This window comes from Papio anubis, chromosome 5, assembly GCF_008728515.1.
Source record: "Papio anubis isolate 15944 chromosome 5, Panubis1.0, whole genome shotgun sequence".
Taxonomy (NCBI): Eukaryota; Metazoa; Chordata; class Mammalia; order Primates; family Cercopithecidae; genus Papio; species Papio anubis.
Genome location: NC_044980.1, coordinates 139,600,473 through 139,622,104, shown reverse-complemented (window position 1 = coordinate 139,622,104; position 21,632 = coordinate 139,600,473). Strand labels below are relative to the sequence as shown.

Sequence of the window (21,632 nt, the reverse complement as noted above, 5' to 3'; positions counted from 1 at the left end):
AATAATTTCCTTATTTTTGATTTCCTAATTCTACCCGATACTTCTATTAATTGGATATGAGGCTTCACAGCATAATTTCCTAATTTTAATATCTCTGATTTTGGCTTTATATTTTTCTCCCTTTTTTTTTTTTTTTTTTTTTTTTTTTTGAGCTAGAGTCTCACTCTTGTCACCCAGGCTGGAATGGAGTGAGTGATACAATCTCAGCTCACTGCAACCTCTGCCTCCCTGGTTCAAAAGACTTTCCTGCCTCAACCTCCTGAGTAGCTGGGATTACAGGCACCCGCCACCACACCTGGCTAATTTTTGTACTTTTTGTAGACAAGGGATTTTGCCAGGTTGGCCAGGCTGGTCTCAAACCCCTGACCTCAGGTGATCCACCTGCCTCGGCCTCCCAAAGGCTGGGATTACAGGCGTGAGCCACTGTGCCCAGCCTCTCCTACTTTTTAAGAGATTTCCTTGACCTGTATATTTTAACCTTCTAATAATTTAAAAACAAATTTGCCATATTTTTTAATTGCATGGTTTTTTTCTTATTCTCTGTTTTCCTTCTTTGTATAGCATTCGGTTCTTGAATTGTAGATTTATTCTCCTTTTAAATGTTTCTGCACATACAAATTAGGATTTATTTATTTATTTCTGGCCCTAAAAGTATCTGTTTTCTCCAGTATTTTTTTTTTTTGAGACGGAGTCTTGCTCTGTCGCCCAGGCTGGAGTGCAGTGGCCGCATCTCGGCTCACTGCAAGTTCCACCTCCCGGGTTTACGCCATTCTCCTGCCTCAGCCTCCTGAGTAGCTGGGACTACAGGTGCCCGCCACCTCGCCCGGCTAGTTTTTCTGTATTTTTTTAAGTAGAGACGGGGTTTCGCCATGTTAACCAGGATGGTCTCGATCTCCTGACCTCGTGGTCCGCCCGTCTCGGCCTCCCAAAGTGCTGGGATTCAGTATGTGTTTTTATATTTGTTTATCTTGGTCTTTTTTCCCCTCACATTGTAGATTTTACTCAATTGACTAGATAATCTTCCTTTGCCCGGTCATATGTGAGAATGAATCAGTAGAACTGTCAAATGAATATGAATAGGACTTACCAACTAGTGAGTTTCATTATACAGTGAGTAGGCACAGAGATTACCTTGTATTTTGTAGTCCCTAATGCCAAAATGCAGAACACTTTGCTCTGAAGACCCAACTCCCACACTCGTGACCTTAATCCACCCGACCATTTTAGTTTTCTTTCAAAATGAAGAACTTTTTATTGTATCCTCCCAGGGTGTGATGAGAAGAGTTGAACAGTGGGAATGGGGGGCAGGTAAATCCCTTTTCACACCCGCTCCATTTTTCACCCTTCATCCCACATCATCTTTGGCATTTCTAAATCCTAACTCTCTCTAGGTTTTTGCAAGATAGATGGGGGCCCTCCTTAGCTGTGCCCTCAATCTGTCATCATTCCTCCACTTACCTGTCTTCTCCCAGAAACACATAATATGCATCATTCACTTAATGACCCTCTTTATATTCTTTTCATTGTTCTGGGGCTGTATCTGCTTTGCTTCTTTACTATCATTTTAAAGAGATCTTGGGAAAAGGAGATAACAAATATATGCTTAGTTCATCATTGACCTTAATTTTCTTTTTCTGCTTGTTCTAAATCAAGGAGGATCATTACCTTCTTAAGAGGCTAAGCCAGCATTTTTTAGATGGTCCACTTCTATATCCTGAAACTGTAGTTTTAAAGTAGAAAAGCTATCTTTTTTTTTTGACAGTCTGAGCCTCCACTTTTCCCCAATTACACTAAACAGCTTCTCTGCTTTCATGTATTGACAACCCCCACTAACGCCTTTAAATCTTGGAATATTCCATTTTATTTGATGTGTGTAGGTGTATAATGTTCTGAGTAACAGGAAAGTGAATCACCGAAAAAAAAAAAAAAAGGAAAGAAAGAAAGAAATGGGCTTTAAAAATTCAACAACAAAATGTCTAAGGGTTTATTTATCGTTTTGTAAGATCTCACCACGACAGGGCATCTCAAACTGAATAGATTCTTTGAGAGAAAAAGTCATCCTGGTGACTGTTTAGGTGTTGTTTTCAAATAATTATGGGAATTATGGCACTTTGATTCTTTTTGACAAATACCTAGTGTGTACTTACTGAGTAGAAGGCTGGAACAGAAATTTGCATAGAGAAATGTAAGTGGAATCATTATTGAGTAGAGTCAAGTAACGGTGGGTTTGAGCCCCACATCAGTCACGTTCTACTTTCTCTAAGATAGTTCAGGTCTCTGCGTCTCAGTTGCCTCAGTGATAGTTAATAATACCTCCTTCGGGGTGATCGCGAGAGACAGAGTTAATGTGTGCATAAAGACATGCATAATACCCGGCACTTGATAAGCACCTATCAAATTGCAGATGATTTGATTATGAGGTAAACAGGCTTTAAAATGTCATTGCCTACCCTCTTCTTAAAATTATGGGGGAAAAAAGCACTTCTTCTCAGACATATCAAAGTTTGTGTAACTCCAAAAGCCTAAGCATAGCCTTTCTTTAATGTGTTTCTCAGTTCCTCTGCTTTCATTTAAGGTCAAACAGAGCCAGGTGATCACTTAGACAATATTATCTAGCCCGATGAATTGTCAAACAGTAATGACCCCTTTGGAACGTTTGTTTTGCGATTTTCATAATTTCTTACTGAAGAATCACTGACTAGTCTGTGACATGACAGATTTTGATGTCTTCCAATTATGTACACATTATGGAATCTATGAATTACAGCTATTGTCCTTTCCTGTGGTGGAGATGGACTTTGTGGCTCTTTATTTGCCTAATGAGTTGGAGTCCAGGAGCTGGGCAGATGGAATTCTTTTGACATTTATTTCGAGAGAAGCCATAAACATATTACAAAATAGTATGAAAATATGCAAATATTACTAAATTTATAGAAACAAAATTTTTTATCTCAACCATACTAGTTAACAACTGCTTATAAACTGGGGCAAGAAATCAGTTATAGTCTTTCATTTAACAAACAGCCCTTATATACTGAAGCCTACTATGCACGTACACGGTGATGAAACAAACAAAAAACCGCTGATGAGATTAAAAACTACTGTTTTTAATTCATGCATCTATTTAACAAACTTTTGTGTGTCCGTACTTCAGCACTGGGAATCCAATAGTGAATAAAAAACAGGCATGATCCTTTCATGAGCTTACTGTCTATTGGAGGAAACTTTTGCTAAATGAACATCCATAGGCATAGATATAGAGCTACACTATGGTGAAAGTAATGAAGGAGACACTCGGTGCTGAGAGCAGTATTGCAGGGGGCCGACTCATCTGCATCAGCAAGAATTCTTTCCTCATGAAAAGATGACTAATCTGAAACGTGAAGGATAAAGAGATAGTAACTGTGGGTGAATGAAGAAGAAACACTCCGGAAGATGCAAAGGCTCTTCAAGTGGAGCATACGTGGAGCTTTTGGGGAAGTGAAAGGAGGACAACATATTTTGACATAAAGGACAAAGGCAGGAGGATGTGTGAAAGAAAGCTCTAAATTCCTTCTCTTGTAATACCCCAAGCTGTTCTTTTAGTTTTGCTTTCATTTACTCATTTATTCATTCTTTGATTCATTCAGGCATTCAATAAATGACTATTCCATGCCAGTTCTAGGGCCGGCACCATATTAGGTACAGATAAGAAAGTGATTAAGATATAGCCCCAGCCCCAAAGATCTTACAGGAGAGAAAAAAATGTCAAGATGCTATGGGCCCTAGAGGAAGAGCACTATCCTTGGCCTACATTTAAGAAGCTCATGAATTAGCAGAGTTAGGAGGAGAAGGAAGATAATTTCAAGAAGTAGAAGAAGTGTGTACAAAGGTCTAGAGGCAGGCCAGGTGTGGTGGCTCATGCCTGTAATACCAGCACTTCAGGAGATTGAGGCAGGTGGATCACTTGAGCCCCGGAGTTTAAGACCAGCCTGGGCAGCATGAGAAGACCCCATTTCTACTGAAAATACAAAAATTAGCTGGGTGTGGTGGTGCACACCTGTGGTCCCAGCTGCTCAGGAGGCTGGGGTGCGAGGATTGCTTGAACCTGTGAGGTTGAGGCTGCAGTGAGCCATAATCGTGCCACTGCACTCCAGCCTGGGTGACAGAGCAAGATCTTGTCTCAAAATGAAGCATAAAAATAAAGTCCAGAGGTGAAAGAATGTTTGGCGAGGCCTATAAATCACAATAGGCTCTGCAAGGTTTCCTGTGTAGACTGTGAGGTCCTAATTAATAACAAAATATAGGTAGGAAGGCAGACAGTAGCCAATCCTTAAAGATCCATTACATAGTATTAAGGGCCTTGGATTCTTTTCCTCAGAGTTATGGGAAGGCACTCAAGAACTTTAAGCAGGGCAATTGGCATGATCAGATCTGCGCTTTAGGAAATGATCACACTTGTGGCAACATGGAGATGGAATATTTGCTCAGAAGCTACTGCAGGAACACAGCCAGGAGATAATACTCGTCCAGGCTAACTTAGTAGCAGTGTACATGGATAGATATGGACAGATTGTTGTTGCCGTTGTTGTTGCTCTTTTGAGACTGAGTCTCACTCTATTGCCCAGGCTGGAGTGCAGCAGTGTAATCTTGGCTCACTGCAATCTCCGCCTCCTGGGTTCAAGCAATTCTCATGCCTCAGCCTCCCAAGTAGCTGGAATTAGAGGCACCCATCACCATGCTCGGCTAAATTTTTTTTTTCTTTTAATTTTACTTTAAGTTCTGGGATACATGTGCTGAATGTGCAGGTTTGTTAGATAAGTATACATGTGCCTTGGTGGTTTGCTGCACTATCAACCTGTCTTCTAGGTTTTAAGCCCCACATGCATTAGGTATTTGTCCTAATGCTCTCTCCAACCTTTCCTCCCACCCACCGACAGCCTCCGGCATGTGATGTTGCCCTCCCTGTGTCCATGTGTTCTCATTTTGTATTTTTAGTAGAGATGGGTTTTCACTGTGTTGGCCAGGCTGGTCTCCTGACCTCAAATGATTCGTCCGCCTCAGCCTCCTAAAGTGCTGGGATTACAGGTGTGAGCCACAGCACCTGGCCTATGGACAGGTTTTAAGGTTGTTTAGGAATCTGGGATATATAGGACATGACACCTGACTGGATGTAGGGTAGAGGAAGATTTTCAAAATGTCTTCTGTGTTTCTGGAATGGGTCTACTAGGTGAATGGTGGGCACCACTCAAAAGGCAGAAAAAGAAGTGGGTTTCTTAATCCATGCATTTATTAATCTGTAAAGTAGACCTTATTTTAATCATCTTAGATGGTTGCCTACATCACAATAAAAGCTAAACAATTGACACAAAGAAGGCATTCAATAAAGCTCAGGAATCATTTTCATATATGAAGTTCTTTAGAAGAGTTAACCACTGGAAGTAGGAGACAGTAGTTACTGAAAATGTCAGAGACGTCTTTACAGAGCAAGTGAGCTGGGTCTTAAGTGAAGAGACACACATCACTGGGGGATAAATGGATGGATGAGTGACAGAAAAGACATTCTTGGCAGAGAGCACAACAGATGCAGAGCTCAGAGTTCTTCAAGAAACTGAAAATGGCCCACTGTTTCTGCAGCACAGGGTTTGTGAAGGGGTTAACAGAAAATGAACTAGAAACCTAGGTTAGGAATAGATTCTAGAGGTTCTATAAAACAAGCAGAATGTCTGAGTGCAGGCCAGCATTTGACAAAACATTTCTGCAGAACATGGGTATTGTATAAAATGTAAATATAGACAAATTAATATGGAAAATTCTGATTTGAACAAAGTTAAATTAACTTTTTTATTGCAGGATTTCTCAGAGGTTTTACATGTGCATTGGAAACCTACAGCAGAGGGCTACTATAGCATGAGGCTTTTTTTCAAACTGCACTTCTTTTCCCAGAACACTGATTAACAAACACCTCAAAAGACACTGATTCTGTGCCATTGGATTTAGGAAACTTTACACTAGGCAGTGAGGAACCATAAGTTACAAAGATCATACTGACTTAGTGAGGAGGGTGACTTGGAAGGGGTAAAGACTGAAGGCCTGAAGATCTTAAGAAGTTAAATGAGATAATAAGACAGAAAAATCATATATGCTAAGTAGAGAGAGGTGGTGGGAGGGACAGACAGGTGCTCACGTGCGTGTGTGCATGTATGTTTTAATCAGGCACTGGACACTCAGCAAGTGCTATTTGTAGTCTGTAGAAGCTAGGGAAGGGTTTACAGGAAAATTATAAAGCTCTTTGTCAATATGAGGAATTATTATTTCAAACCTCTTTTGCATTTCTGATGCCTTTTGATGCCCCTATGTGGCATGTGTGCAAACCCACTATGAGAGAAGTTAAGAGAATTTGCTCATAGTTCCAGAGCTGATGGAATGCAGAACTGACCTTTGCTCTTCTAAGTCTGGGGCTCTTTTTATTCCATTGTGTTCCCTCTGAGCTCAGACTCAAGCTGGGATTTGAAGGATAGGTAGGGTTTGCATGGGTTGAAAAAGTAAGTAAAAACATTTTGCTTCAGAGAAAAAGTACAAGAAAGAACACAGAGGCATGTGAATGGCATGACTGACAGTCTGGAAAGTGTCACTCTGCTAATGTTGGTAATCTCTCCATGAGTCTTCCCATCCTTCAAGGCAGAGCATATGACATGTGTAGTGGCTTAAGACCCACTCTTAGAAGGGTCCTGTGCTTGGTTTAATGCTCTGTTGTTGCTGTCTTAAAATTCCAAATACTTTAAGAACAAAAGACTCCCCCTTTTTTGATTTATGTACAAATTATGTAGTGAGTCTTGCTTCAAGGCCTAGGTCAGGTATTCTACTCATCTATTTTATCTTTCAAAGCTATTCTCACTCCACTAGATGCCTCTACATGTTTACATTGTGGTTAGTTCACACTTGGTTGGTCTCTTATTTGCACATAAATTGTAACAGTTATCTTTGCAATCAAGTCATGAGCTCCTTACAAGCAACTAGAAAGCCTAGTGCTAAGCACATAGTAGGCAGGTAATAAAAATTTGATGTTGAATGAATATGCCTCCATTAGAAGCCCACTGACATAAGTTGCATACTCCTTTATAATGAAACCATGAATTTTAGTTAACTTAAAAAAAAAGAGCAAATCTGTTAACATAATTCAAAGATGAAGACTACACAAGTGAATAAAATCCAGCATCCATGTAGACAATGACAGTGTTCATAAAAATGACAGTATCCAACGCCTAATACCAAGAGTGAACATTTATTGGGTGTGCATTATGTGCCATGCATTGCTTTAGGCATTTCATTCCATTTTTACAACTACCCTATGAGTGGATCCTATTACTATCTTTGTTTCACAAATGAGATAAAACCAGAACATGATTAAGAAACTTGCCCACAGTAAAGATTTGACCTCAGGCAACCTGGTTCTCAAAAGTCATGCCGTTAGCCATTTGCCTATTACACTTTACTGACCCATCATAGAAAGGAGACTCACATCTGGACTTATATCATTACCAGTTAAGTGCTGTATCTGTAAGAGCCACTTGTATTCTGTACGAAAAAATATGCTGGGGACATGAGAGCACTGTAATTCTAAACTTGCACTCAACTTTGTACCTTTCTTTGGACCCAGGCCTTATTTATTTCTCTCTCTCTCTCTCTCTCTCTTCTTCTTCCTATCTGTGAAATAGACATAATGAGTCAGCATTTGGAAGCAGGAAGTGCTCTAAACTGTGTTGCTGTTGTTGTTTTCCTGGAGAGAGAGTTGAAAACCATCATTAAATTCTCAAAAGGATCTATGATCCTAAAATGTTAAAGTCACGGCTCAGGGCCTATGGTACTTTTCAAATGTAAATTTATGAACTTGGGTTTTCATCCTTTGTTCAGTCCTTGTAGGGCTGTCAGATGCCAAATGTAAATTGCAAAGATCTCTATTTGCGGGATGTTTAATATTATTTTCACTCTATATTTATTCCATAAATATTTATTGAGTTTTAAAATATATACAACCTTGCTTACAAGTTCAAGGTCCATCTAACTCTTGAATTCTGGCTTCTGTAACTTATCACACTAGTACAGTAATGGCCAGAATGACAACCTTCTTTGCATAATGCCTTGAATTTGTCAACATGTTTCCCACATGATGAGCTAAGTTTACCATGTGCTGTGTCCTAAAGGTTCTAAAGCTGCCTATACTTTTCAGATTTCCTCCAAAGAAGGAGAGTGTGGCAGACCATGATGGTGTAGGTGAAGGATAATAGAACCAGTTAAAGATAATAGAACTGAGCATAAAGGCTTTCTACCCGGACCTCTACAGCTGTGGCTCAGGAGGACTGATACAGCTCCTCCTGCAGCATTTCCCTGGCCCATCACAGGGCTTAAAAGCAGAGGCAAGGGAGAAGAGGAACTGTGTTACTTTACAATTTTGTCCAGGGCTGGCCCTAGTGTCTTTTGAAAGACACTGGTAATTTGAAAGACAGTGGTAATTTCTCCCCTTGACACTGACCTTAGAATACTGGAGAGTTAAGCCAACTTAATTATCCAATAAGTTTGTATTAACCTTCTTAAGAAAAAGTGGTGCATATGCCACAAAACAAAAGTTAAGAAGAACCATTGTGTGTGTGCGGATGTGATCATGGGATTCAGGACACCAAGTCTCATGCTTGTCTGTCACCAAATTACCAGGTAATCTGGGCATGTCGCATCTTTTCTCTAGGCTTTCCTCATCAATAAAACGATGGGCTAGACCTAATGCTCTCTAAGCCCACTTTTTAGCTTCAACTTTGCCAGATGTATGATTAGCACTGCCTGGAGTTAGACAACTGCTAAGTTTGAGGGTAGAATCCTCAAAACTGCACTAACTTCTGACACCAATTACAAATTCAGAGGGTTTCTAAAACTATTCTCGTTTTGATAATTCACTAGAAGAGTTCACAGAACTCACTGAAAGTGATTATACTCAAGGTTATGACTTATAGGGAAACGATACAGATTAAAATCAACCAAAGAAAGAGATGCATAGGGCAGAGCCTGGGAGAGGCTCTTACAAAGTTTCAATTGTCTTCAGGGGGCATTACCCTCTTGCCATTGACCTCATGCATTACCTCCCTGCCATTATCCTCCTGCCATGTGACAATATGCATAAAGTATTGTCAACCAAAGAAACTTATCTGAGCCTTGTATTTAGAGTTTTTATTGGAGCTTGATTAGGTAGACATGATGGACTCATTGATTATATATATGATTGAACTTAGTGTTCAGGTCCCCTGATAACCATGTGACCCAAAGCTTCCACCCTAAGTCACATGGTCATTCTGGTATTGCCACCCCCACCCTAAGTTCCACTGAAGTCAGTCCTTACCCTAAACAAAGACATTGCTGTCATATATGATACAGATTACTTCCAAGAAGCCTAGGGCAAAACCTAGGCCTCTCTTTGGGCAAGGGTAAATCCTTTACTACATAAGCATCCTAGGTTTGTTGTTCATTAATTTTCCTTCATGATTCATCTTTATTATTAAACAAACACATATACACTCTTTTATTCTTTCAAAAGATATATTAGCATAACTAGTAGTGCCAGGCACTGTTCCAGGTACTGCATATAAAGCAGGGAACAAAATAGTTCCTGTCTCCCTGGAAATTATGTTCTACTGGTATAATAACCAAAACCAAATAAATATATACAGTCTAGTTGCAATATGGGGATAGAGAGTGACGGACAGAGATGGAGGTGCTAATTTATTTTATACAGAGTAGTCGAGAAAGGTATCCCAGTGAAGTTGATACTGGAACAGACACCTGAAGAAGTAAAGCACTGAGCTATGCTTGTGTCTGAAAGAGAGGGAACATAAGATGCAAAGGTCTTGGAATGGGAATGTTCTCCTGTCTTCCTGTCCTGTCTTCCTCCCATGTCTATAGCGAGTGGTGGTGGTGGGAGGGGAGGTGAAATTTGGTGGTGCGGCAGGTGATAAGTGAAAAAAAAAAAAAAAAAAAAAAAAGACAGAGCTATAGCTGGAGCTAAATCTTTCCAGCATTTTAAGAAAGTTTTAGTCTGCATGTGTAGGAAGCCAATAAAAGGCTTTGAGCAGAAGTGACATGAAGTGATTTGCATTTAAAAGGACCATTCTGCCTGCTGCTTGGAAACTATTCTGTAGGGGTTGGGGGTGAAGGAGGATCAGAGAGTGGTTCGAATCTATTGAAATAATCTTGGTGAGATAGGATGATAGTTGGAGCATGGTAGCAGCAGTGGAGATGGTGAGAAGTGGTTGATTCTGGACATATTTCAAAGTTAGAGCAGGCAGGATTGAAAAGATGGGAATGAGAGACTGGAATGAAGGAACAGGAGGGTGGGACAGGGTATTGTGGGGCAGAATTAGGGATTGAGATGCCCTGTAGATGCCCTGTGAAATATCAGCTTGGCTGCTGGTGATATTGTTCAGGAGGTCTGGGGAGAGGTTTATGCTTAAAGTTCAGATTTAGGGTTTTGTTGTTATGTGAGTGGTAAGCTGTGGGACTGTGGACTTTGAACTTTGAACTCTAGGGTAGTTACACGTTTAGAGGTCACAGCAGTGAGGAGCTACCAAATGAGCCTGAGGAGTGTACACTGAGGCAGTAGGAGAATAAAGAGAGAGCAGTGCCCAGGAATCAGTGAAGAAACTGTATTAGGAAGGAGAGAGTGCTCAATTGCATACAAAACGAACTGTTTGCATGTATGAGTTAAAGACAATGGAATATCTAATTCAATAAGTCCTCAGATATTAATCCACTGATCATGTGACCACAACATTCTACTCTCCAGTACAATCTAAAAGACTACTAATGGTTCTCTACTAGATGCCTACCAACTATACCTTTAAATTTCTCCACCTTCATTGGTTATAATAGTGTCCAGATGCCCAGATATGAAAGTTCCCTTTTTGGCAGTGACATCTGGCTATTTGGCTTCTTCTCTTAGCTGGAATTGAAGACACAGGTGTTGAACTAAATAGTTGACCTATTAGGATGGTAACTATTACAGTGATGGAAGAATATATTACATCTTTCTTGTCTGAGTTTGTTACGTGGTATCATCTTACTATTAGAATCCTGGCCTTTTTGTATTTTATTTATTCAGCTTACTAGTTTTAGGGGAAAATGCAGATTGGATTCAAAAATTACTATTCTGTATAATATATATATAGGTATGTCTATATATATTTTCATCTTCAGTTTGTATAACTTTAAATAGCTCTGAGGCTCATCAGATTAATGTTATTTAGTTCAGTTTTAGCATTACATTCAAGGTCCTAGTAGATAAAAATTTATTTTTTAAAGAACACATTAAAATTCTTTTTGCAAATGGAATAAAAGTTTTGAAATAGTTCCATTGTACCTCTGCTGTCCAATATGGTAACTGTGGTTACCAACCCCTAGAAATGTAGCTAGTTTTGAGAGGTCTTTTAGTGTAAAACACCAGATTTCAAAGATATGGCATAAGAAAAGAATTTAGATATGTCATTAGTAATTCTATATTGATAATATATTGAAAATATATTTTGACAGATTAAATAAGATAATTTTATCTTCAAAAAATTCAAATATAAATATATTAAAATGAATTTCATCAGTTTGTTCCTCACTTTTTAATGTGGAAACTAGAAAATTTACAATTACAAATGTGGTTTGCATTATATTTCTATTGCACAGAGCTGTTCTATACATTCTGGTCACATATATGTTTTTATATGTGACCAGAATTGTTTCATGTGTCTCTTGACTTCCTGGTGTGAAGAAAATGGTTTAATCTTTTCTATACAAGTTTCATCCTAAAAAGTATTTCATAGAATTAAAAAATACTTTTTTTTTTTTTTTTACTAAGTTTAAAATGATAATCTAAAAAATGTAAAATGATGCCGGAGTCGGTGGCTCACGCCTGTAATCCCAGCACTTTGGGAGGCCAAGGCAGGCAGATCACGAGGTCAGGAGATCCAGACCATCCTGTCTAACACAGTGAAACCCTGTCTCTACTAAAAGTAAAAAAAAAAATTAGCTGGGCCTGGTGGCAGTCGCCTGTAGTCCCAGCTAGTTGGGAGGCTGAGGCAGGACAATGGCGTGAACCCGGGAGGCGGAGCTTGCAGTGAGCCGAGATCGCGCCACTGCACTCCACCCCGGGCAATAGAGCGAGACTCCATCTCCAAAAAAAAAAAAAACTAAAATGATGCATGTTCTAAAAATGTTTTTAACAAAAATATGAACACAAAAGAAAACTACACATAACCATTGCTAATATTTTGATACATTCCTTTTAGCATATGCACATTTTTTAACCAAAAAATTGTAGCAGTTGGCTTATTTTGGTTTATCATTTTTTAAACATCATGAACATCTATCTTTGTCACTACTTTTAAGCATTTCTGCACTACCATACCTTAAGGATATGGCATACTCCATACTCCCTATAAGTAACAGTGGTTTATGATAGTGATAATTTTTTAATCTTTAATAACAGCTTTATCGATATCTAACTCACATGCCATAAGATTCAAACTTTTAAACTATACAATTCAGTGATTTTCAATTATATTCAGAGTTGTGTAGCTATTGCCCCAAATTTATTTTATTTTATTTTTATTTTTATTTATTTGTTTGTTTGTTTGTTTATTTGAGACAGAGTCTCTTTCTGTCGCCCAGGCTGGAGTGCAGTGGCGCAATCTGGGCTCACTGCAAGCTCCGCCTCTTGGGCTCACGCCATTCTCCTGCCTCAGCCTCCTGAGTACCTGGGACTACAGGCGCCCGCCACCACGCCCCGCTGATGCTTTTGTATTTTTAGTAGAGATGGGGTTTCACCGTGTTAGCCAGGGTGGTCTCAATCTCCTGACCTCGTGATCCGCCCGCCTCGGCCTCCCAAAGTGCTGGGATTACAGGCGTGAGCCACCTCTCCTGGCCGCCCCTACCCTAATTTTAGAACATTTTCAACACCCCCAAAAGAAATCCTGAACCCTTTAGCAGTCATTCGCATCCTTTCTTTTTTACCCTCAGTCCCTGGCGACCACTAATCAATCTACTTTCTCTATCTAAGCAGTTGTCTATTCTGAACGTTTCACAGAAATGGAATCATACAATATGTGATCTTCTGTGTCTGGTGTCTTTCACTTAGCATAATGTTTTCAAGTTTCATCTGTGTTGGGGCATGTTTCAATAGTTCGTTCCTTTTTATAGCTGACTAATATTCTATTGTATGGACGTATAAGTTTTTGTTTATCCATTTATCAGTTGATGGACATTTTGGGTTGTTTCCACTTTTTGGCTATTATAAATAATACTACTACATGAACATTTGTGTTCAAGTTTTGGTGTGAACACGTGCTTTCAATCTTCTATGCGTAGATGTGAAATTGCTGGGTCATATGGTAACTGTGCTTATTATTTTGAAGAACTGGCAAACTATTTGTGGCTGCACTGTTATACAATCCCACAAGCAATGTAAGATTTGAGGGTTCTGATTTTTGCCACATCCTCACCAACACAATTGTGGTGATTTTCAACTGAGAGAATATTCATCCCTAACAGAGACAAGTAAGAGTCTAGTGGTGAGTGCTTTGGAAAGAGACCTCCAGGTGATTCTGTTGTGACCTAAACTCCCTGCAATAGACACACATGCACAACATGCATACGCGCGCGCGCACACACACATACACACACACACTCACAATAGCTCAAATCACAGTGGTTAAGAGCATGGGCTGTAGAGACAGATCATGGGGCAGAGCCAGGCTCTCAATTGTCTGACTTTGGGTATATTATTTACCTCTATTAGCCTCAGTGAAATGGAGATGATACTTACTGTATAGAGGCTGTTGTTAGAATAAAATGAGACAGTGCAAGTAAAGCCGTTACCACGGTGCCTAGTACCTAAGAAATGCTCAATGTTAGCTATTATTATTATATGAATGAATCAATAATTTTTGATTATATGAACTCATTATAATTTGCCTAATAAATTATTTTGTTGGGCATTTGAGTTGTTTCCAAAGCTTTTCATGATTATAAGCAATGTTCTTTAGAAATAATTTTATGGCTAAATTTTTGCCCCCATCCATGGCTATTTTCTTAGAATAAATTCTGTAAAGTGTTATTTCTTGGTATATTTTTTAAAGATTTGAAAGACATTTCCCAATACTTATTCTTGTTTAAATTATACTACAATTTTACTTTGAGCAATGTAATCAGGTACTAAGTATGTCCCTGGAGTGTTGCTAAACTGGTTTTGGAAATCCTCACCCTATACCTAACAAATACACTGTGACTAAAACTTTCTTGCACAGGACAGCCTAAATTTAACTCTAAAACCAATGAATGATAAGAGGTACAAGAAGATATTTTATCTCATGCTCTCAGATCTAGACTCTTGAGTTTTGTAACATTTTTCTCATTACATCAATATCCTAACTAGACAAGTAAAACAGCTGTCAATGAAATCATGCACAGTGGATATTTTTGCTTAGTATTGAGGCAAATCAAGGACAAGAGTAGGGTCACAACAGAACCTGAATAGTCAAAAGGAATGATTCCTCGAGAGTGGGCATGGCCAAACAGTCCTACATTGTTAGGTCTAGGACCCTTATAAAAGCAATCACTCACAAGTCTACCATGGTAATTTCATAACCAGCCTGGAAAGGATCAGGCAAAGGCATCAAATTTCCTCTGCTGGATATGGGAAACCTTCAGGGATAGGTAGGATTTCAAGAGTTATTTAACATTATGGCAGAAGTTTGGTTGAATGGTGGAATGCTCTGGAACTGACACAACTTGGGAGATTTATTATACAGAAATTGAAGAGGACTTTGCACGGATAACAGAGATAAGGGGAAAGATATATCAGCAAGTAATGTGTTTCTACTGCTAGACTGGTAAATGTTTAACAACTGGCTCTCAAAAAAAACCCTGAATTTACATAGTGTTTTTAAAAAAATTTTCCATTATGTAAATATGGCAGATTTCTGATGTTAAACTACCAACATGATGTCTCTCAAAGCAGAACTAGAAAGAGATGTGCGTGATCAGCAAAATCAGCTCTCAATAGCCAGTACCTACCCGCTTCAGTGTACCACTGTGTATTTTCATAAGTTTTTGTACTTGAATTTCAGTTGCAGAAACATTTACATGGTAAAATCCATTAAGAGTCCAGAGTCTAGAATAAATACGACACTTTGAGGACAAGAGGTTTTGTTTTCTTTTCCCAGGTTAAATGCCACATTAAAGGATCACTTATGTGGTATTACATGTTGTAGCATGCACAAACAGGAATTGCAAACTTGTTAGAAGTTCAAGAGGTCATTCTCTGGACAGTCAGCACGTAAACCACCTTAGAGAGTTGTGCAATTGGTGCTTAGTGATCATAGAGAGAAAGTCCATATGATTCCACAACAGAGAAAAGTGACTAGGTCTGCACATACATAATGTCAAAGTCAAGAGAAGATAATCCCGATTCCTTTCATTTGCATAAGACTTCATGGTTTATAAAGGACTTTTTGCAAGATGATAAAATTTCATGTATCCAGTTTCTAGTTGTTCATTAAGACAGATTGATAGGCAGTAAAACTGAGGTTTCTAGGTCATTTCTGTTCACATGAACAATTGACTTGGAGTGCATCTCTCCAATTCTCTGCAAATGGGAGATCTCATGAAGTACTGCAGGAGGAAGAAGGGTCATTTTAGTGAAGCCTGGCTCTGAGCCAAACCTGGACTAAGCACTTTGGTTACCTCTGAAGCTACCCAACAACCCTGTGAAGTAGCAACTATTGTTTTCCTCCATTTTGCAAATATAGAGGTTCACAGATGTTAAATTACTCACCAAAGGTCATGAAATTTATAAATGCCTGAGCTGGGACACAAACCAGGACTGTCTGACATCTAAAGCCTCTATTAAGAATCTCCAGACTGGCTTAGGTCAAAGGTTTTAATAAAATTGTAGATATTTAATGTGCTAATTAGACAGAGTGACCTAAAAGGTTCCCGTGTAGGAAGCATTAGCCTAAGGAAGGATAAGTGGGTATGTTGAGTGTTGGGGGAGGGGACCATGACAAGGGTGGTTAAAAAAAAAAAATGTGTCCACATGCTGTCATACTGAGCTGGGTAACTTAAGAAGGCTGTGTAATTGTAATTGGCCTTTTCTATGTAAAGCATAAGCCTGAAATATGTCAGTCTTTCAGAGTTCCCTCTGCTGCCTCCTTTGAAGACTATGGCCCCTTTTACATGAACTGTAAATTAGACACTAAGTTCCATGACATCAGAGACTGACTACATCTTATACACTGATGTTGCTGAATCTCTGATCCTATCCCAGTGTCTGACATAGTTAGGTACTTGCACATTTGCTGAGCATTGGTGGTGGTGATGATGACGAAAGTAAATACTCAAAGTAATAGCAATGTATTTTTTCCACATATTATCTCATTTAATCCTTGTAATAACTCTATGAAATAAATACTATTCATTTTCCTAATTTATAGATAAGAAAACCACAGTTTAGGGAGATCTTGTAACTTGCTTGAGAACACACAAATAAGTGACAGAGAATGATATTGGAGCTTTGGCACTTAACATTGCGCTATAGGCTGCTGATATAGAATGCATTTGCTGTATTTCTAAGAAAGCTCATGTTATTAAAATTAGATGATAGAATTTAAGTTCTAAGAAGAAAGAAACTCTGTTTTATATAAATCTATATCCTTGGCACCTAGAACAATTCTTTTTTTTTTTTCTTTTTTTTCTCGAGAAGGAGTCTTGCTCTGTCTCCCAGGCTGGAGTGCAGTGGTGCAATGTCGGCTCACTGCAACCTCTGCCTCCTAGGTTCAAGCAATTCTCCTGCCTCAGCCTCCCAAATAGCTGGGACTACAGGTACATGACACCATGCCGGCTATATTTTTGTATTTTTAGTATAGACAGGGTTTCACCGTGTTAGCCAGGATGGCCTCGATCTCCTGACCTCATAATCCACCCGACTCGGCCTCCCAAAATGCTGAGATTACAGGTGTGAGCCTCCGCGCCTGGCCAGAATAATTCTTTACATAAGTACTTGGTAAATTTTGATCGTGTATATGCATACAGGAATAAATCAAAACAATTATTTCAATAGGAATACAGCTTATGAGCTAGAAAACTTCCAGCTCACAACAGATAATTTTAATATGGGGGTTAGAGGTATGAAACCTAAATATTTAAGTAGGATATTCAGCAATTTATTCATTTGTTTAAGAAATGTTTGTCTCCAACAAAAATAATTAAGCATCTACTAAGTGCCAGTTAGTCAACAGAAAAGATCTAGTGAGGTCAGGCATGGTGGCTCACGCCAGTAATCTCAGCACTTTGGAAGGCTGAATCAGGTGGATCACTGAGGTCAGGAGTTTGAGACCAGCCTGGCCAACATGGTGAAACCCCATCTCTACTGAAAGTACAAAAATTAGCTGGGCCTGGTGGTGCATGCCTGTAGTCCCAGCTACTCGGGAGTCTGAGGCACAAGACTCGCTTGAACCTGGGAGGCAGAGGTTGCAGTGAGCCGAGATCGTATCGCTGCACTCCAGCCTGGGCGACAGAGCCTGACTCTGTCTCAAAAAAACAAATAAAATAAAATAAGAAAACAAAAGTAAAAGATCTAGTGAAAATAGCCACCAATAATAAGTAAACAAATATTATAAAATGCTGTGGGTCATGAAAAAGGCCAAAAAAAAATGTGAACACAGAAAACACCAGAGGACGGGACTATGGTGTGGTCAGGGAAGGCCTCAGTGAAGCAGGGACAGTTGAGAGGCTGAATGCCAAGATGTGAGGAAGTGGCATAGAACATAGCATGTGGAAATGCTCACCACTATTGGAAAGAACTTGACATTTTAGAGGAATAGAGAAGTGGCCAGTGAGTCTTTTGAAGACTGATCTCTGCAGCCTACTCCCATCTCCCCTACTCTCCCCCACACCCCCCATCTCCACAGTGGTGCACAGGGCTCTTTTCACTCCCTTACCTCCTTCACCACATGTCATTGTGTTAAGGCACAGAGCCAACAGCTTTTTCCCCCTTGGTTTTGGGTGGATGAGCTAGTTCTCTCATATTAGAAAAGAGTAGTTGGCCAAATGGAAACCTTGAAATCTACTTAAACAATGGAGACCTGTCCAATTTGCCTTTTCAGAACTTGTGTCTTAGGAAAAATGCCTGGACTGTTGAATAAATGCAGGAGAAATTTTGCAGGATATGTGAAAAAAAAAAATGAATAAATCCAGAGGCTTGATCTGTGGAAGGGACATTTTCCCCATTGGTTACAGTGGAAAATTCCTCAAGCACAGCCTGGCCAATGAGCCTGGGCCTACCTGATTCATCACACAGCTCTGTCCCAATCTAGCCCATGATTCAGAAAGACAAGGGGGAAATTTTCCCAAATACTATTCCAAGGCCTCCTGAAACAATTTAAGATTGTTCCAACTGAAGGCACAATGTCTTCTCATCATTTTGATTCACTAAGAGATGAACGTAGCTTTTCCTCACTCTGCTCCTACTCCAAACTGTGCCAATATCCAAGAGAAGCTGCAATGTGTAACTACAAAAGGACTAGATGTTGGAACCTTGGTGATAGATACAGCTCATCCCATGGAAGAACAAGCCAGGACAACTGGCACTAAAGTGGATTAAATCAACTTGTACCCGTCTTCACCTGTTACTAAAATTTTAAATGTGGATTTTGAACAAACAAGTGCATAAGCCTTAACCACCAGATGAAAATAAAATGGAATCTATTGAAAGTTGAACTGAACTCCCCCCGCCCCCTCCCCCAAAACACACACACACACACACACACACACACACACACACACACTATGTCAAGGAACATTTCTGCTCTTTTCTCCTACGGATATGCAGTCACTTTCTGGAGATGAGGACAAAGTAATTTTCTATCTACCAGAAGTATCCATACTGCATGGAAATCTAATGACAATTCCCAACCTCAGTTAAGGACTTGTTTTTCCATTTTTTTGAACTTCAAATACTTTCTAAATTGTGTTAGCTGAAGCATTGTATGTATATAATTAACTCATAGGTCCCTCTGGGCCCATCTAGCTAGACTTGTGGAGCTTAACTGAGCAAGACATTTGCTGATGTCTCTCCCTACAGTGATACCCATTGAAATGAATACCTTCTACAAGATGAAACCTAGGAAATGTCCTTTCCAAATTGGCTTTCTAGTGATTGGGGTTGATGTCTTTTCCAAATTAGCTTTCTAATGATTTGAGTTGCTTCATTAAGTGTTTTTGGTTGTTTCATAACAATAATGTTCTCATTTTCTTGCAAAAGTAGAGTTTGAAATTTGGGAAAACATGGGTGGGGAGGGAATTGTATAATTTCTTCCTAGTTGAAGTAGCAAGACAGGTCTCTTTTCTGTATTATTTGGATTCCCGAAATTCCCCCAGGGTAGCAGTGGCTCTCTGTGAGCACAGGGCTCTTATGCTTATGTTCCTGTGCTTCAGTGTACCTTCCACGCTGAGAGCAAATAGAAGGTGTTCCTGCACAAGCAAAACCTAATTGAGGGGCTGCAATAGTTTGCCCAAAACGAAGTGCAAAGGGCAAGGGAGAGTGGACTTTTTCAGACTGACCCTGTTTACTAGTCTCGTGCTTTCCTTCACCTGTGTAGACACAGATGCTTTGTTGAACACCAGCCTCCTATAGTTAGAAGATATTTTGACTCTTAGGAATGGGGGAAGCAATTGCGAAGTTCTGGCCCCTGCTCTCCCTCCTATTCCTAGTGGAGGGCTTAAGATAGGCTCTGAGCGGCGCTTTCCACTCTCTCCTCTCTTTCTGAAGCTTCCAGCCCCAAACCTCGCCCTTTAAATACACCAAGGGACCACATGCATCATATAAGGGTGAGGAAAAGGGACCTGGATGTAGACTTCCTGACTATCCAAAGAAACCTACTTCTCTTTTCTGTCCTCAAGTGCAAGTGTCCGGAGAAAGGCAGTGAGCTAGGGGCTCTGGGTGCTAGCGTAAATGCAGCCCTTAGCTGAGTGGCGCGAGAGGGGAGGAGGTTGGAAGAGCGCGTCTATGCATTCCACCTGAACCTGCAAGCTAGTCGCTTGCTGCCCAGGTGCCGATTCGCGGCTGCATGCGCCCCACTGCAGTAAAGAGCAACCGCAGCCTCTGCCTCGGCCACCACCGCTGCTGGGAAAGAGTCCTGGGGCTGCTGACGCGGTTGGGAGGAGCCTCGCCTTTAATGCACCAGCCGCCTCCAGCCTCCTGCAGCAGCAGCTGCGAGTGCGCGCGTGTGGGTGTGAGGGTGAGTGCGCTGGCGCCGGCCGCAGCGCCCTGCCCAGCTCCCCGCCAGCTTCCCTGCCCCCGCCTGCCGGAGCCGCCCTCCCGTGGGACCAGCACCCTCATTCCGGCCAGGCAAGCCTGAATCCTGTCCCTGCCATCTCGCCACTGCAGCTCGGGTCCAGAAAGGCACCATTTTGTCGCGGCTGCCCGCTCTCCCAGGGGGAGGAGGGATCTTTTTTTTGCATTTTGGAGCGGCTGCCAACGAGGGGAACCTGTTGGGCATCTCCCCAGACCCGCTTGTGAGCGCCTCCGGGGCGGGCGGGCGGGACCAGACCCCTCGGGGCACGGCGCATCTTGGCACCCGAAGGCAGCGGAGGCAGGCGCAGCATCCTCGCTGGGAATTGGAGCTGGAGTGAGCGCACCGCGCGGGAGGAGCCGCCGCAGCCTCGCAGAACCCGAGTGGAGGAGGTGACAGCTCCATTGCCGGGTTTTTATTTTTTTTCTCTCCGCCTCCCCGTCTCCTCCTCAGGCTCGGACCATGGTGCAGTCCCACTGGCTCCCCTGCCCCCCTCTCCTGTGAGACTGGCTGCGGGGAGGGATCATGGATACTTGTCTGCCGGCTTCTGGTTCCCACGCAAGTAAGCCTGCTGTCAATGGAGGAGGACATTGATACCCGCAAAATCAACAACAGTTTCCTGCGCGACCACAGCTATGCGACCGAAGGTAACGCCAGCCCCGCCGCATTCCGCCGTTGGGGCCGGGCGCAAGTTGCGGATCACTGTGCTTCGTGGGCAGCTGGGCGCGTAGTGGCGGAGACTCCTCCGGGCCCTGGGGCTGGGGCGGGGGCTCGGCTGGCCCCGGCAGCCGCCAGTGCACCCCGCATCCATCCGGGCTCCGCGAGGCGAGCCCGGCGTTCAGCAGCAGGTGGACCCGGCGCCCACGGGAGTTAAAATGGCCCTCAGGGATTAGGCTTTTCAGGGTGGGGCTCTCGCCCAGAAAGATGACCCCAGGAAGGCAGATGATCCCTTGCCCGAGATGTTTGCAGGGGTTTTGGGGGGAGATAAGAAGGGAGGGGCCCAGTAGGACCTTGGTACCCCCTCCCTGAGCGAAACGATGTTATGTCTCTCAGTGGCTGCAGGGAGGGCATGGTTTCATTTCCTGCCCATTCATCTCCCTGGCCGGCCAGGTTACCTGCTCAGACAATCAAAACCCCAAAGGCCCTTTGCAAACGGCCGAACGTCTTTCCTTTTGGAAGTGCATTAGCAAAAATAAAAAGGTGGCTGGGGAAATAGTGCTCTAGCGGCCAGCGAATGAGGCTGACACGTGGGGCGAGCAACGCGATCGGTGGGGC

General features: G+C 41.5%; 1 protein-coding gene across 14 annotated transcripts in view; it reads left to right on the top strand.

Moving 5' to 3' along the window:
* PPP2R2B (protein phosphatase 2 regulatory subunit Bbeta) overlaps positions 1-21,632 on the top strand; it is a 472,301-nt gene that overhangs the window by 173,971 nt on the left and 276,698 nt on the right. For 7 of the 14 annotated variants that reach the window (XM_017960018.2, XM_017960019.3, XM_017960026.3 and 4 more), the window contains one exon: positions 20,811-21,004. The exons of 3 other annotated variants lie outside the window; for them this stretch is intronic. In XM_017960018.2, the coding sequence (XP_017815507.1) occupies positions 20,811-21,004 (194 nt within the window). Of the gene's footprint in view, positions 1-19,788; positions 20,414-20,810; positions 21,005-21,632 lie in introns of those variants that run through there. 4 more of the 14 variants (XM_017960020.2, XM_017960016.2, XM_017960023.2 and 1 more) reach the window with 4 other exon arrangements.